The following is a 13505-nucleotide window of genomic DNA, read 5'->3' on the forward strand; positions in this document are numbered from 1 at the left end:
ATTGGTTACTAATAATAATTGTAATTATATAGGACACATCAACTCACCTTGCTGTCCAGTCAGTTCCCGGCCTCACTGCAGCCCACCCCCACATAGACCAGACCCTCCAGGGTTGACCAGAGCTCCAAGCCCGCACATGAGAACCCATCCTCAGTCTCACTGTCTCCTGATTCAGCCTCTCTTGCCTCTGGAGGTCCAGGGGTCTGGGGGCATTCTGACCCTGGTGGTCCCTGCACCATACAGTATGCATTCACACACGCATGCACGCACGCACGCACGCATGCACATCACACACGCACATCACACATGCGCACACACACACACACACACACACACACACACACACACACACAGTGTGTGCGGTCGGTGAAGTGATTGACAAGTTAGTGAGCTCAGGCATTATAATGGCCAAGTGCTCTGAACACTCTGATAGACAAACAGACACATAATAGGCGCCTAATGAAATGCTAAGAATTGGAGAAGTCCATCAAACTCTCCATATAAAGTACTGTAGCGGCCTACACCCTTCAGTAGTTCTGTAACCCTGAGGCCAGCGGGGTTCATTAAAACACACTGGTATTTGTGTCATAGCCTATGGGAGATTTGGTTCAGAGGCCAAAGCTACAGGTTGAGAAATGCTGTTGTAGACAATCTATTGCATTTACTTTCTGCACTATAGGTGAACAGAGGGCAGCCCAATTTGTGTGGAATTGTGTGAGACAGACACCAGCCATTATATTTCCACTGCTATCTTTAACTTTAAGGCTCTGTCAACAACTATGACAAACAGTTTTATGGAGAACTTTGGTCCAAACAACACACACACACACACACACACACACACACACACACGCACGCACGCACGCGCGCACGCACGCACGCGCGCACGTGCGCACGCACGCACACACGCACGCACACACGCACACACACACACACACACACACACACACACACACACACACACACACACACACACACACACACACACACACACACACACACTACTTGTATCATTTTTTACATTCTTTATTTGCCTACACTTTTGCTCCCGTTTTGCCCCAGTGTGGTGTGGTATTGAGCAGTAGGGGGAGCCATAGAGTAATAGAGCTAATAGGGTGGACCATCAACTGGACAAACAATTTTACTATTACCATACCATCCATGTCAAGTAAATTGCCTTCCCAAATCATATTATGTTTTGACAGGTCTATATAGAATAGGGCATAGGCATAGGCATAGGCCTAGCTAGGCTACTATACTCACACAAATGCTGACCAGTGCAGTTGAGTTGGATTAAAGGGTAACCTTTTCTTTACATATGTGGCCAGGTGGAGTTGAGCCTCAGGAGCCACCATAGGGACAGTCTACTTCCTCATTGACAATCAAGTGACTATTTAAAGGCCCTGTCATCTAGCCAACATCAGATGTTTGGTGAATGCTGCCGAGGGTCTCGAGACCTGGGTCTGCATGGGGTTTTATCTATACTAGTGACAGGGTGAGTAACATGTCTCAAGACTGTTTTAATCATGTTTCATTCTGTATCTAAATGTAGCTGTTACCATTCAGGTACTGTATATGTTCATTATGAATCCAAACATATCTGTCATCATTCAGGTTGATGATTCTTGTGCCCTAGCTGTGCTGACCTCTTTCATGTGGCAGGAGGGAATGTGAGGGCACATATGGACATTTAAAGGTATACAATCAAACAATTTGCTACAATTATTTATATTTTGTACTAAATGTATGTTGTTCCCACTCCTTTAGATATAGCCACTGCTGTTTTGTTTTAGTTTATTTTGTTTTGGTTTAGTTTAAGTTTAATTTGAGCCATTTCTGTTTTCTGTTTTCTTTGAGCTGTTTCATTTGTTGACTTGTTGTTTTCCCCCCCACATGGTGGCGAGTGTTGCATCTGGATGCCGAGGAGAGCCAAATTGGTGAATTAGCTGACTGGCCGTATGGGTTGCTACCATGTAGGATCTCACGTTTAGCCCACGACTAAGGTTTGGCTGTGACTGCACCTCTTTTCACGGTGTCGTCCCTGTTTTTTCCTGCATGCTGTGTGTTGTGCTGTGCTGTGCGTGTGGTTAGTTAATTTATTAGTTTCTTAGTCTGTCATCGGTTATTGTGTTTTCTAGCTGCTTAGCTCCCCCTTATTAGCTGTTTTAACTATTTTACCTATTGGCCCCACTGGCTCCAAATGTGACGTCGTTGCCCCTTATTTTTATCAATAGTGTTGGACCTGTTTATTGACTTTGCTATACCTATACCTTAAAAGATTGTTTAAAAGATTGTTCGCCTTATATTCTGATGTGATAATACATTGTTGTATTCATCTCCTTCAATGTTTAATACATTTCCTGTTTGTATAACACCTCAAGTCCTTAAACAAACTTGCATTTTGTGGGGAACCCAGTTTACTGGTCTAGTTAGTCCTTGAACTATCTCAAGGTGGCGTAGTCATACAAAAGTAAATCCTTTGGTACACTTGGTTACACATAGTTATACAGCAGTAACCTTTAGCCTATATGATGTTTAGTGCTCATTTGACATTTAAGTTGACATAAAAATAACATGTCAATTTCAAAATAATATTTTTGAAACAACATTATTAATATTATTGTAAACAGACTTGACTACTCTATAATAAACATATCTTCTACCCACTATCATAATCTTAAAACCGTGTCAATGACGTCACAAATTAGTTTTAATTTGTTACACCTGGTCTTCATTGGTGTACCTTGTGCGACACGGAGACGTATCGAGCTGGAGAGGAGGAATTTAGGAAAGGAGAGAAAATAGGAGAGGAGAAAAAAGAGGAGGGAGAATTGAAAAGAAAAGAAGAGAGGCCGCGAGAAGAGGACTAGGAGAGAGTGGGAGGAGGGAAGAGACGAGGGAGGAGGGAAGAACTGAGAGTTTTGTTCAACTTGTTAAAAAGTTTTCTCCAGTTTGTCACCGTTTGACGTTCGGTGTGCGTATCGTATCTCAAGTAGCCCTGGTCGGACCTGGCTGACGCACGCGGACAGTGAAAGCAACCGACTGGAAAATGAGGCGAGTTTGTCTCGCGCTTCTTCTCTCGGCGTTGTTGCTATGGCAATGTCGATTCTGCCAGGCACAGCAAAGAGGTGAGTGAGCCCCCCCCCAACCCCCTCTAAAGCGATGGACCGAAATATAGACTGCTGATCAATTCACCTATTCTCACCTTTTCTCTTCACTTCCATCATGTCTTCCAAACGCAGAGCTGCGCTTGATTTTCAAACATGGAATGTGAAAGTAAAGTAGCCTTCAATGAATGAAATAACCTGTGTTGATTGAATGTCTATTGTCTAGCTGACATTGGCAGTCTGGGCTATGCCTATGTGTTGTCAGCAGGGTTATAGCAGTGGTAGACCTACTCAATTTACTCAAACATGTATGTCAAGGACAAGGACCCCCAAATTCATAGGCTATATGTAGCCTATTAGGTCAGAGTAAATATTTTGTCAAAGGAACTATAGTGACTAAGGGAGTATAGGGACCCCTACATTTTAAATACAGAATTCTACATAGGTGGGGACTGGTAGGGAGATAACATTGGAGATTGTGTACCCTATGATATGAACAGTCATTCTAATAATTATGTTGGCTATTAACTGTTCCGCATCTATCTATCTTACATTTGCCTACTACAGCACCTACACCTTTCTGATATCCTTTTTTCTTCCCCTCTACCCATTTCTTGGTGTGTATTGTAGCCAGCTTCCATTCCATTCTGATGCTTCGCATTATGTCACAGATTTTCATATATTTTATTTGTTTCCATTATCATTCAGACAAGTCAGGTTTAATTACAGGAAATAAATGAACCGTGTCATTGTCGTACATGGGAGGCATGTAAAACACACAAACGACAAGGTTGCCCTTTTTGCTTGGTTTAAGTCCTAGAGCTGTACAGTGTTACTGCTTGGCCACACGGTTTATCATTAGCTACCTAGCTAGTTTGCAGACTTTCATTACTCAGACATTTTAGGCACAAAATGTTTGAGCACTGTGCCACTAGCATGGGGTTATGCTTATGCCCGCTACTACTCAGGACACAAGTGACTATTTTATTGTACATTGTTCTGCCACACGGTGGGATCCTGAGTTTGAATTGAACTCTGAGCTCCTTTTGTAACTTAGAGAAAGTCTATGCAAGTTAGAAATGAATAAATTAACATTGAGGATTTTTCTATGCAGATGCTTTTCAGCGATAACAATGCTGTGTGCCAGTATGAATGCACATGGTAATGGAATTATGATTGTACTGTGTATATATAAGATTAATTCTGTATCTGTAAACTTTAATGTAGGTTCAACTTCAACTCTCTAGTCCAACTGTACTGTCTCCTCGTAAAGAATGTGAGCTTTTTTTTATCTTTTACCCAATGTACCGTATAGCGTGCTTGCCTCTATTAAACAAATCTTATCACATTAGTTCCAGATATGGCCCTGTACGACTGTCACCAAGACAAATTCCTTTACATTTACTGTCCCTGGTGAATAAAGTGATTCTGATTCTGAAACGGCATGAACCCATTTCTGCATCTGAAAGAGCTTAAAGTGTGACACTAACGGACAGTGATTCATGCTGTGAATCCTAAATGACAGTCAGAGACCTTTTGCTAGGTGTAAAAAGTTGGCCTTTTGTAACGTTTATGTCTGTATTTGTTAGATAGATTATTGTTTTCTGTGCTGTAGTTCATTCTGGACTGGGTGTCTTTTTCTGTTAAGGCAATGACACACTCCACAGACACGGATGTTTCAATATTGTGTTCAGCTGAAGGGATGAGGGATTGACATCAGGGACTAAATCAATACAGATGACATGGGGGTATGGCAGGGCGTGTGTGGCAGCAGCAGGGATAAAAAAAATAATCTATGAAACCACATGAACCCCTAGCAACCCACCCTGGCATGTTATAATAGAAAATATCCCAAACCCTAACCGCAAGCATGACGCAACGCATTTGAAAATAGCAGATCAACAAAGTACAAACTCGCATGTTGCATCGCCAGGCGTTGTGAGATTGGCTATTTTCGCCAACAAGATGTATACATGGAAAAAAGGTGGGGACCCCTAGTTTCGCACCAGTGATGGGTGGGAGGGGCGGGGGGTCAAGGTGACGGCCCTAGATACAGTTAGATGAGTCGTCAACACTCCTGCAAAGGATAATCCTATGGAAAGGCTATATTATTTATTTACTTATATTGACCAATTTAGTATAGCCATCGTCAGATAATCCCCACATAGCGTAAATTTATGAGAAATTCAAAGTTTCAACACCAAAGTAGTAGTTGTGAATTAGCAAACTGGACATTTGGACTGAATGTTTCCTTTATCCTCGTGTGGGGCTTCTGTTTTCGACAAAGTGTTGTTTCATAAGTGCAGCTCCGCTTCACGTTCCATACAGCCATCTGCCTTGACTTCTGTGTGTGCTGACTGCTGCGGGCTAGCCCCTCCCACCCCTCACTGGTGCGAAACTGGGTAGGAAAAGTCGCAGACTTTCCCTCTCCAGACAGAGCTACATTAGTGACTTCCTCCTGGGGGATCCCGAGACGCTCCAAGCCTAGGCCAATGAGTCGATGTGTTTCCTCCAACTGCGCCTTGGTCTGCCCCGGGGTCTCCTCCGAGTGCGTTGTGCCTCAGAGTAAATCCCCTTAGATAAAAATGTACATACAGACTGTAGTCCGTACACATACTTTTCTCTGTTTTATTAATCAACATTCAGGCAAACAGGGACTTTCATTATGATGAAGTTCCATACTCCTATTCAACCGAAATGTTGATTAATAAAGCAGAGAAAGGAATGTGCATGTGGGAGTATGCAGTTTTGTGAAAGGTCCTATGTATAAAGTCTGATGTTGACATAATGGTTATGACAGTGGCTTGCCGAAGAGAACCCATTTTCAAGCAGATTCAGGCAGTGCACGTCCATTTATGCCAAAATCCAAATGTTATATTATCACAGGGATTATATAGGCGTCTGATCTCTGGCTGTGGTCCCTTGGTCAAAATAATCTCGCACATATGCCCTTGCATACGTTTTAACAGAGCCAGTAAAGTACTCAAAGACACATCAATGTACACCTTTCCTTTTTCTTTTTTCTTTTACATATATTATTTATTACTTTTATATATGCATTTTAGGAGTGAATACATATGTTTAGGTGCCTGTCTGTCAGCTAGTCAGACAATGCTGCTCTGACCAGACCAGATTTTCAGCGTGGCGTATGTCAAAGTCCAGTCACGCTGGAATGATAAATGCCGAAAATGTGCCATTTTTTTGGTGTAAATAACATTAATAAATGAGGCCTATATCTGTTTTACCCTCACACTCTCAGAGTTAAATGAAAACTTTTGTGTTTTGCTGTGCACGGTTTGCACGGTACGCAGGAAGGAAGTCTAAGCGCGTAGGTGCATGCTGTGAGCTCTTCTTGGCATTTTGTATCATCCATTAGTTTGTGGTGTGTGCGTTCTCTCCTGCATTTGTACAAGTTATGCCTCCTCACAGCAGCTGAAGAGCTATAAATGACCCAGCTGTACTCAAGCACACTTGCAAAAAAAGTCAATTTTGTTCACTGCAGCAGACAACATTTTTACACAAGCCCAATGGAGTCTCTCCATGTTTTCACATTTTTGCATGTGTGCTTTGCCTCTATAGGAGGTGAGGGCTTCTCCGAGACTGAAGATGTGAAAAACCTCGCACTCCCCACAATGCCTTTTCTATTAATCCTACTCACCACATCTCCAGTTACTGTTTAACTGGAGATGTGGAACAGGCATGCTGTGGAACACCTCTGGGGAGAGGTGTGTGTTGTGAGTTCACACTTTCCTGGTTCTCCAAAGAGTAATGGTTGTTTTATGAGTAAGAAAAATACAGGTTTTAGAGTTAGACTTAGAAATAGGATCATTTCAGGGTTTAGGGTTAAGGTTTGGGGATTTTGACGCTGGACTGGAGTTATGCCTGATTTATGCTTAGTTGTGCAGTGTGCACCAGCGTTGCACACCAAAAAAGTAAACTAAAATGTTGATATCCACACAAGTATAGTAATACGTGTGTGTGTGTGTGTGTGTGTGTGTGTGTGTCAGAGAGGGAGAGAGAGAGTGAGAGAGAAGGGCCATCTGTGTGAGGCGCCTCATTACCAGGCATGTCAGCCAGTCTTGCGCTCTATCAGTGACACAGCTCACAGACATCGGGAGATAATCAGACACACAGACACAGTGGAAGGGGATGGGATGGAGAGGAGAGGAGGAGGAAAGGAGGGAGGCAACCTCTGGAGATATAAAACAAGGATGAGAAATCCGAGATGAAGAGACGCGAGGAGGGGTGAAACGGTTACATTGTAAAAGGCGCAGACGGATAGATGAGAGAGAGAGAGAGAGAGAGAGGTAGAGGTAGAGAGAGAGAGAGAGAGCGGTAGAGAGAGAGGATGAGTTTGAAGTCGTTATATAGAGAGTTGAGGGAAAAATAGTACACGGGCGGACCCTGCAGGATTCTGACCTGGCTCTTTGATGGACGAGCTGTATACCGTATACATGGATAAATGAACACTGAGCATTTTACTGTGTTATAGATGAGACATAAATGCCAGGTCATCAATAGACTGTGATGTATTTAGTTGTGGTTCTACTTATGAATCATAGCTTTACAGTGGCATTATTTTCCTTTTTCAAAAAGAAGGCATTGTGTTTGTTAGTAATGTTACAGTCAGATCCAAGAATTACATTAAACCGCATGAAGGATAAACCCAACAGAAAATGGTTTAGATACCAGGTTTTGTGCAGCACAAGCGATGAAGTGTTTATGCAACGGTAATGTGGGTTTTATCCCGTCTGGGCTCAGACTGATGTGACGTGAACCCACCAGAGGTGTCGGAGGGAACGCTCTGTGAATCCAGAATGGCTTTTCTAACCATCAGAGAAATCAACATTTTTATGAAGTGAATTCAACCCAATATCATTATGCTCATAAAATATTGCAGTGTGCCGTGCTAATAATGCGAAGGCAGCCAGGCTTATCTGAATGGATTTGATGCAATACGCCTGAGGCCAGGGGCCTCCCAGAATGCCTCAGCCTGGGAACCCAAACGGAGTAAATTCAATGTGAATATCAATGTGGCGGACCACAGAAAGGTTACAATGAGACTTTAGAGAAAATGACGGAAGGAAACAGGAAAGGCGGCTGAGGGGGGTGAGGGGCAGGCCAGAAAGAAGACTTGCTTGGAGCGGCCAGGTCAACCGGCATAGTGAGGCTCAGGCACGCGCTCGACATCCATTGCTATTTTCAGCATACTTTAGCTGGCGGAGGCTCACACAAACCGATGTCTCCGAAATCACAAAAAGCATGCTCTATGTTATTCAATGCTTAAATTTGGTATGAAGTCATCAAGGTGGAAAGAAACATGTTCACAATTGTTCCAAAAATAGTAAAAATGGAAGGGCTTGTGCTGTACTGTAGTTGGGCTATTATTGCTATTCGCCGTGAGCATACAGTATACTGTAGGTTAGAGTGAAGAATCAGCTTCATCAGTCCCTGCATATGCCAGTGGTCAGTGCAGTCAGACTGATTGGTCAACCCCCTGAGGAGATAAATGGATGAGGACCACCTGACAGGGTTCTGTTCATTTAATAGCAGGATGAAAGATGTGGGGTTAGCAAGTGCAAGGGCTGAACCGGGCTTGTTTTCATTTTTCATTTAGGTGTGCACAGCCCACAGTGCTATGATTCTGTGTGTGTGTGTGTGTGTGTGTGTGTGTGTGTGTGTGTGTGTGTGTGTGTGTGTGTGTGTGTGTGTGTGTGTGTGTGTGTGTGTGTGTGTGTGTGTGTGTGTGTGTGTGTGTGTGTGTGTGTGTGTGTGTGTGTGTGTGTGGTTTTATTGGCTGTGATATAAATCCATAAGTGAGATGAGATACTGAGGGGAAGGTTACTCTTATAACATAATGTTTTATAGATTACTGTCACACAGCTTACACAGTATTTGGCCCCCAGTGCTGTTAACTTGTCATCGGATTCAGGGTAACTAATTCATCAATGACCGCATTGCCCTCTCCTCAAAGACACGGCTTGTATGACCAACAACAGGTGTGTGCAATGCATGTGTGTGCATGTCTAAAATTAGACAGGTGCTAATAAAGCGTGGTGCTACATCCTTCTGGTCTATGATAGGAAGGGACAGACGTAGAGTATAGATGGAGAGAGAGAGAGAGAGAGAGAGAGGGAGAGGGAGAGAGAGGTTGAGATGTCTTCAACTTCCCTAAAGCCAAATTCCAATATCCCAAATCCCGGCCACTCGCTCACTCACTCTCGGTCACTCCAGCATGGTGGTGTTACGGTGAAATTGGCGACCTGCTGAAATATGTGACAATCGTGTAGACAATCACTTAATGTCAGTGTCCGAATGTAAATTGTTGCAGTTTGTTTATTAGCAGAGTTCAACCTAGCGGTTAGGCCACGTATAAAGACCTCCATGTAAATTGTATGACGTCTACAAGATTGTCACATAATATTGACAGGTCACCAATTTCACCATAACACCGCCATGCTGGAGTGAGCGAGTGTGAGCGAGTGAGTGGCAGAGACTTTGGGTTTTGGAATGTGTCACATCGCCCTCCTCTCAGTGGCTCCTGGTTCCTTCCTGCCCTCGTCTAATTCAGAACACTGGTGATGACCTTATTGACATACTGTACAATCAACCAAGGGCATACCTTCAGGACACTCCTTCACTAGGGTGTCCACAGACCCTTTAGTTTAGTGTATACGTGCACATGCAAGTCATGCATGTGCTGCTTATGCACACACACAATAGAGATTCTCATCAGGATGGGGGACGATTATTTCAGCACTTAGGATTGTGCACCTTTCAACACCACGGATAGCTCCAAAACAATGTTGTCTCAAGAAATCCACCAAAACATAGTTGATTTGGAAAACTGTATAATTGTACTATAGTAAACACAAAACGCAAACATTGCACTGGTGTAATATGACATATTTATTGATTGCCAGATAGTAGATACCTTTCAAAACAAAACATATGGTACTGTATTTGTGTGCCAGCTAAATGTTACAGCTACTATGACAAATTCTCTGTCAGCTATTGTTCATTATTTATAATATCACATATCTTGAGTAGCCTATAAATATCATTTTAACATCAAAATCACTGTAACTTAGGCCTATTATCTTCACAAGTCAATGTCACCAGCTGTTGCAGTTAATTTTATGCTGCTCTCATCACTCCATAGTTATACGTTTCCCAGAATCAAAACGTAAACTGCAGTGAGTCTACAATGAGTGAAGCGTCAACATATTAAACCACTATTGCACCTGGGTAATATTAATAAACCAAGAAAGAGCCTTTAAAGTGAGATGCCTTTTAAGAAGAGCACTTGTGTGACGAGTCAATCTTTCCTGTGAGATTTCTGTTTCCCAGGAGCTTTCTGTGTAACTGTGTGCAGCGTCATCAAAGCTTCCTGGGGTAATGAGTAGTGCTTCTAGAGTTGTCAGTCCCTTACGGTTCCTCTCGTCCATCCAGGTGTTTTTCATGATTCTCCACTGGGATTTTCTTGCCAGGTAAACACATGGCGAACTGACAGTTTAGACCAATGTTTTGAAACTGAATTTGGAAATGGGCAAACATCTACCCCCAGCACCCGCCTGTCTGCTGGCTTACTGTCTGTGTTCCACTGCGTAACCTTCTCCATGGTGTTCATCTTCACTTGTGGCTTCTTTGTCGAACAGCTGGGCTTCGAAAAAGCAGGTGAAATAGCGAAAAATAGTTTGATTGAATGGTATTTTTTTAATGTTGGAGAGTTCCTTTGTGACACTCACAGCGTGGGGTAAAAGTAGGTTGGGTTGCCGCTAGACTAACATTGACCACAAATCCCGATACTTAGTTGACCTGGGTCCCTCAGGTCACCGTCTCTCAGGTAATATGCTCTACAAATCTCTTTGCCGAAAATAGCAGATCTACAAGCTGGTAACACATGGGAGCTTCTAGATCTTCTATTTCTGTTGAAAGATTAGGGACAACAGGGGTTCATGTGGTCAATGCAGACACAATATTGTCTTTCTCCGACTACAGGAACCAAGTGAACCATGTCGTGCTGTGAAATGTATATCATAGCTTCTGGATTAATTTCCATGCGGTACGGCTCGGTCTCTCAGAACCTAATCTGGGCCCTGCTCAGAAGGTGGTACTAACCTGTTGTACTTTCAATTACTTTTGAACATGGCAGATCTACAAGTTCACCATGAAACAAAGAACAAGCACAGCATTTCACAGGTTCTGGAAACCTCAACGGATGGGCATATTGGCCATACTGACTTTGTTTTCAGCGATGACGCCCGGCTGTGTTCACTTGGAGCGCACGCAGGACGGTGGAGACATGTCGAGGGCATGGAAAGTAGGGGGGACTAATATTTACTATTCTGTGCTTATTGGTACGCAACTTGAACGTTGCGTTCGGCGATGCCTCATGTGGCTCAAGGCCACCAGAGATGGCGTGCCTCCCTCATGGTCATGGTTACAAAAATCAAGCACTCCCTAACGTGTTATTAGTTTCACTTTTGCGTTTCCTAGTACTATGAATGATTATCACATATCTCTATTCCAAGCTTCTGATCACGGACATATTCTTGATTATAGGCTGATAACATTCGAAGCGGGTGGAAACCTTCAGGTTATTGAAGGTTCTCGGTTACCTTTCATAGTTGAAGCGGCTTAAATATAATCAGTGTGGATGTTTGGGACACAACTGCTATCACTAATGTGATAGTGTGCCTGTGTGTTGCATTGTGTGTGTGTGTGTAATATCTAATTGCATTTATTAAACAATTAGTTTTGATTTCTTACAGTGATAGCCTGTGGCTGTCTGACTAGTACAGTATTTGCATAGTGTGGTCGTTTGTTCAGTCTAGTGTGTGTGGGTTGCAAGTGCAGAGTTAATATTTGATTTGTTTTGTTTACCTGTGGTCCTGAACTTCCGCTTGAAAGCACATCATCATGGAAAGCAAAGTGTGTGTGTGCATGCGGTTGTGCGTGCATGTGTGTGCGCAACACGCATCTGTGTTTCTTAGCTGTTTTGCTGTCAGAGAACAGCATTGATAATGCTTAGGAGAAAATCAATAGTTAATTCTACCAGGGACACAATATCATCTCTGCTCTGTTCCTCAGTAGGCTTAGAGAGGGAGAAACAAGGCATGATTTGATGTGTGTGTGTGTGTGTGTGTGTGTGTGTGTGTGTGTGTGTGTGTGTGTTTATATATACTGAGGATAATTATAAACATTCACAGAGTACTCAAACGAGTAGTCAACTGTGTGTGTGTGTGTGTGTGTGTGTGTGTGTGTGTGAGAACGTGACTTATAATGTAAAATAGAGTTGTAGTTTGTAATATTTGTGGTGTGGTGTACTAGTGTACAGTACGTAAACTGATGAATAATTGCGGGTTAACTGTATCTGACATATCTAATTTATACCCTTTTCTCCTATATTTTTCACACACGCACGCGCGCACACACACACACACACACTATGGTATTGCGCATCTTTCCTGCTCTCCAGTTAGCTCATAACATTAGCTGGTGTTATCAGTCGCTGTGTGTGATTTACCATTTTCCCGGAAATAAGTTGCATTGTATACATTTTCAGTGGCACAGCACAACATGACTTTTTGAGTGCAGTTTGTCCATTAGATGTCATTTCCCTCTAATTGTAGCTACCTATGTCTTGGTTTTTAATGGGTTTTTTACATCACACGCCACACGATATGATTCACAATAAATAATTAATTCTCTCATCTCTCCATAGCTTTTACATCATTATGTGTTTCATTCAATCATTCAATAGTTTCCTGGGCTGGATTTCATGATGCCCTAACTCTCAACTAATGGTTCATGAAACACATCATAGCCTGTGGCCTTATCAACCAGGTACTCAAATTATATATAACAAGAAAAGAAAAAAATCATTCATTCAAACATAGAAACACTTCACCACATTAGCCTGCCCCTAATCTCTCAAGAACAGATTCTGTGCAAATTCAAAGGAAACAAACAGCAGAGGGTGCTTTTTTTTCTTTTTTTTGCCGATGGGTTCCCAGGTTGGCCTGCCCCAGACTCTTCTCACGAAGATGCGTCCGTGCCATGGACATCATGTGTAAATGCAGTATGAAGCAGTATGAAGTCACCATGATGGTCTCATATAGCACATAACTAACAATGGACATACATGTGCTACTAGCACACAACAATGGACAGCATTGTGTTGATGTGAGCACCTTAATAACTGGAGATAGCCAATAACCATACCACCTATGGCCATATTTTGCTTTGTAAAACCTTTTTCCATGGGCCAAGTTTACCAATGACTTACAGGAAAACTTTTAGCTGCACAGAAGACAATACTGGCAGTTGAAATATCTTTTTAAACCCCCTTCATTCCCCCAAAATAATAAGTAACAAATGCGGACTGGTAAGCAC

The 13505-nt window shown here is 42.7% G+C and overlaps 1 protein-coding gene across 1 annotated transcript in view; it reads left to right on the forward strand.

Annotated features, from left to right (window-relative positions):
* The first annotated feature begins 2924 nt into the window (after nucleotides 1–2924).
* lama2 (laminin, alpha 2) overlaps nucleotides 2925–13505 on the forward strand; it is a 266769-nt gene continuing 256188 nt past the window's right edge. Inside the window, exon 1 of the mRNA XM_080791600.1 lies at nucleotides 2925–3128. Coding sequence (XP_080647726.1) covers nucleotides 3050–3128 — 79 coding nt within the window. The 5' untranslated portion in view covers nucleotides 2925–3049. The remainder of the gene's footprint in view (nucleotides 3129–13505) is intronic.

This window comes from Protomyctophum bolini (genome assembly GCF_963924005.1).
Source record: "Protomyctophum bolini genome assembly, chromosome: 19".
In the NCBI taxonomy this organism is placed as follows: Eukaryota; Metazoa; Chordata; class Actinopteri; order Myctophiformes; family Myctophidae; genus Protomyctophum; species Protomyctophum bolini.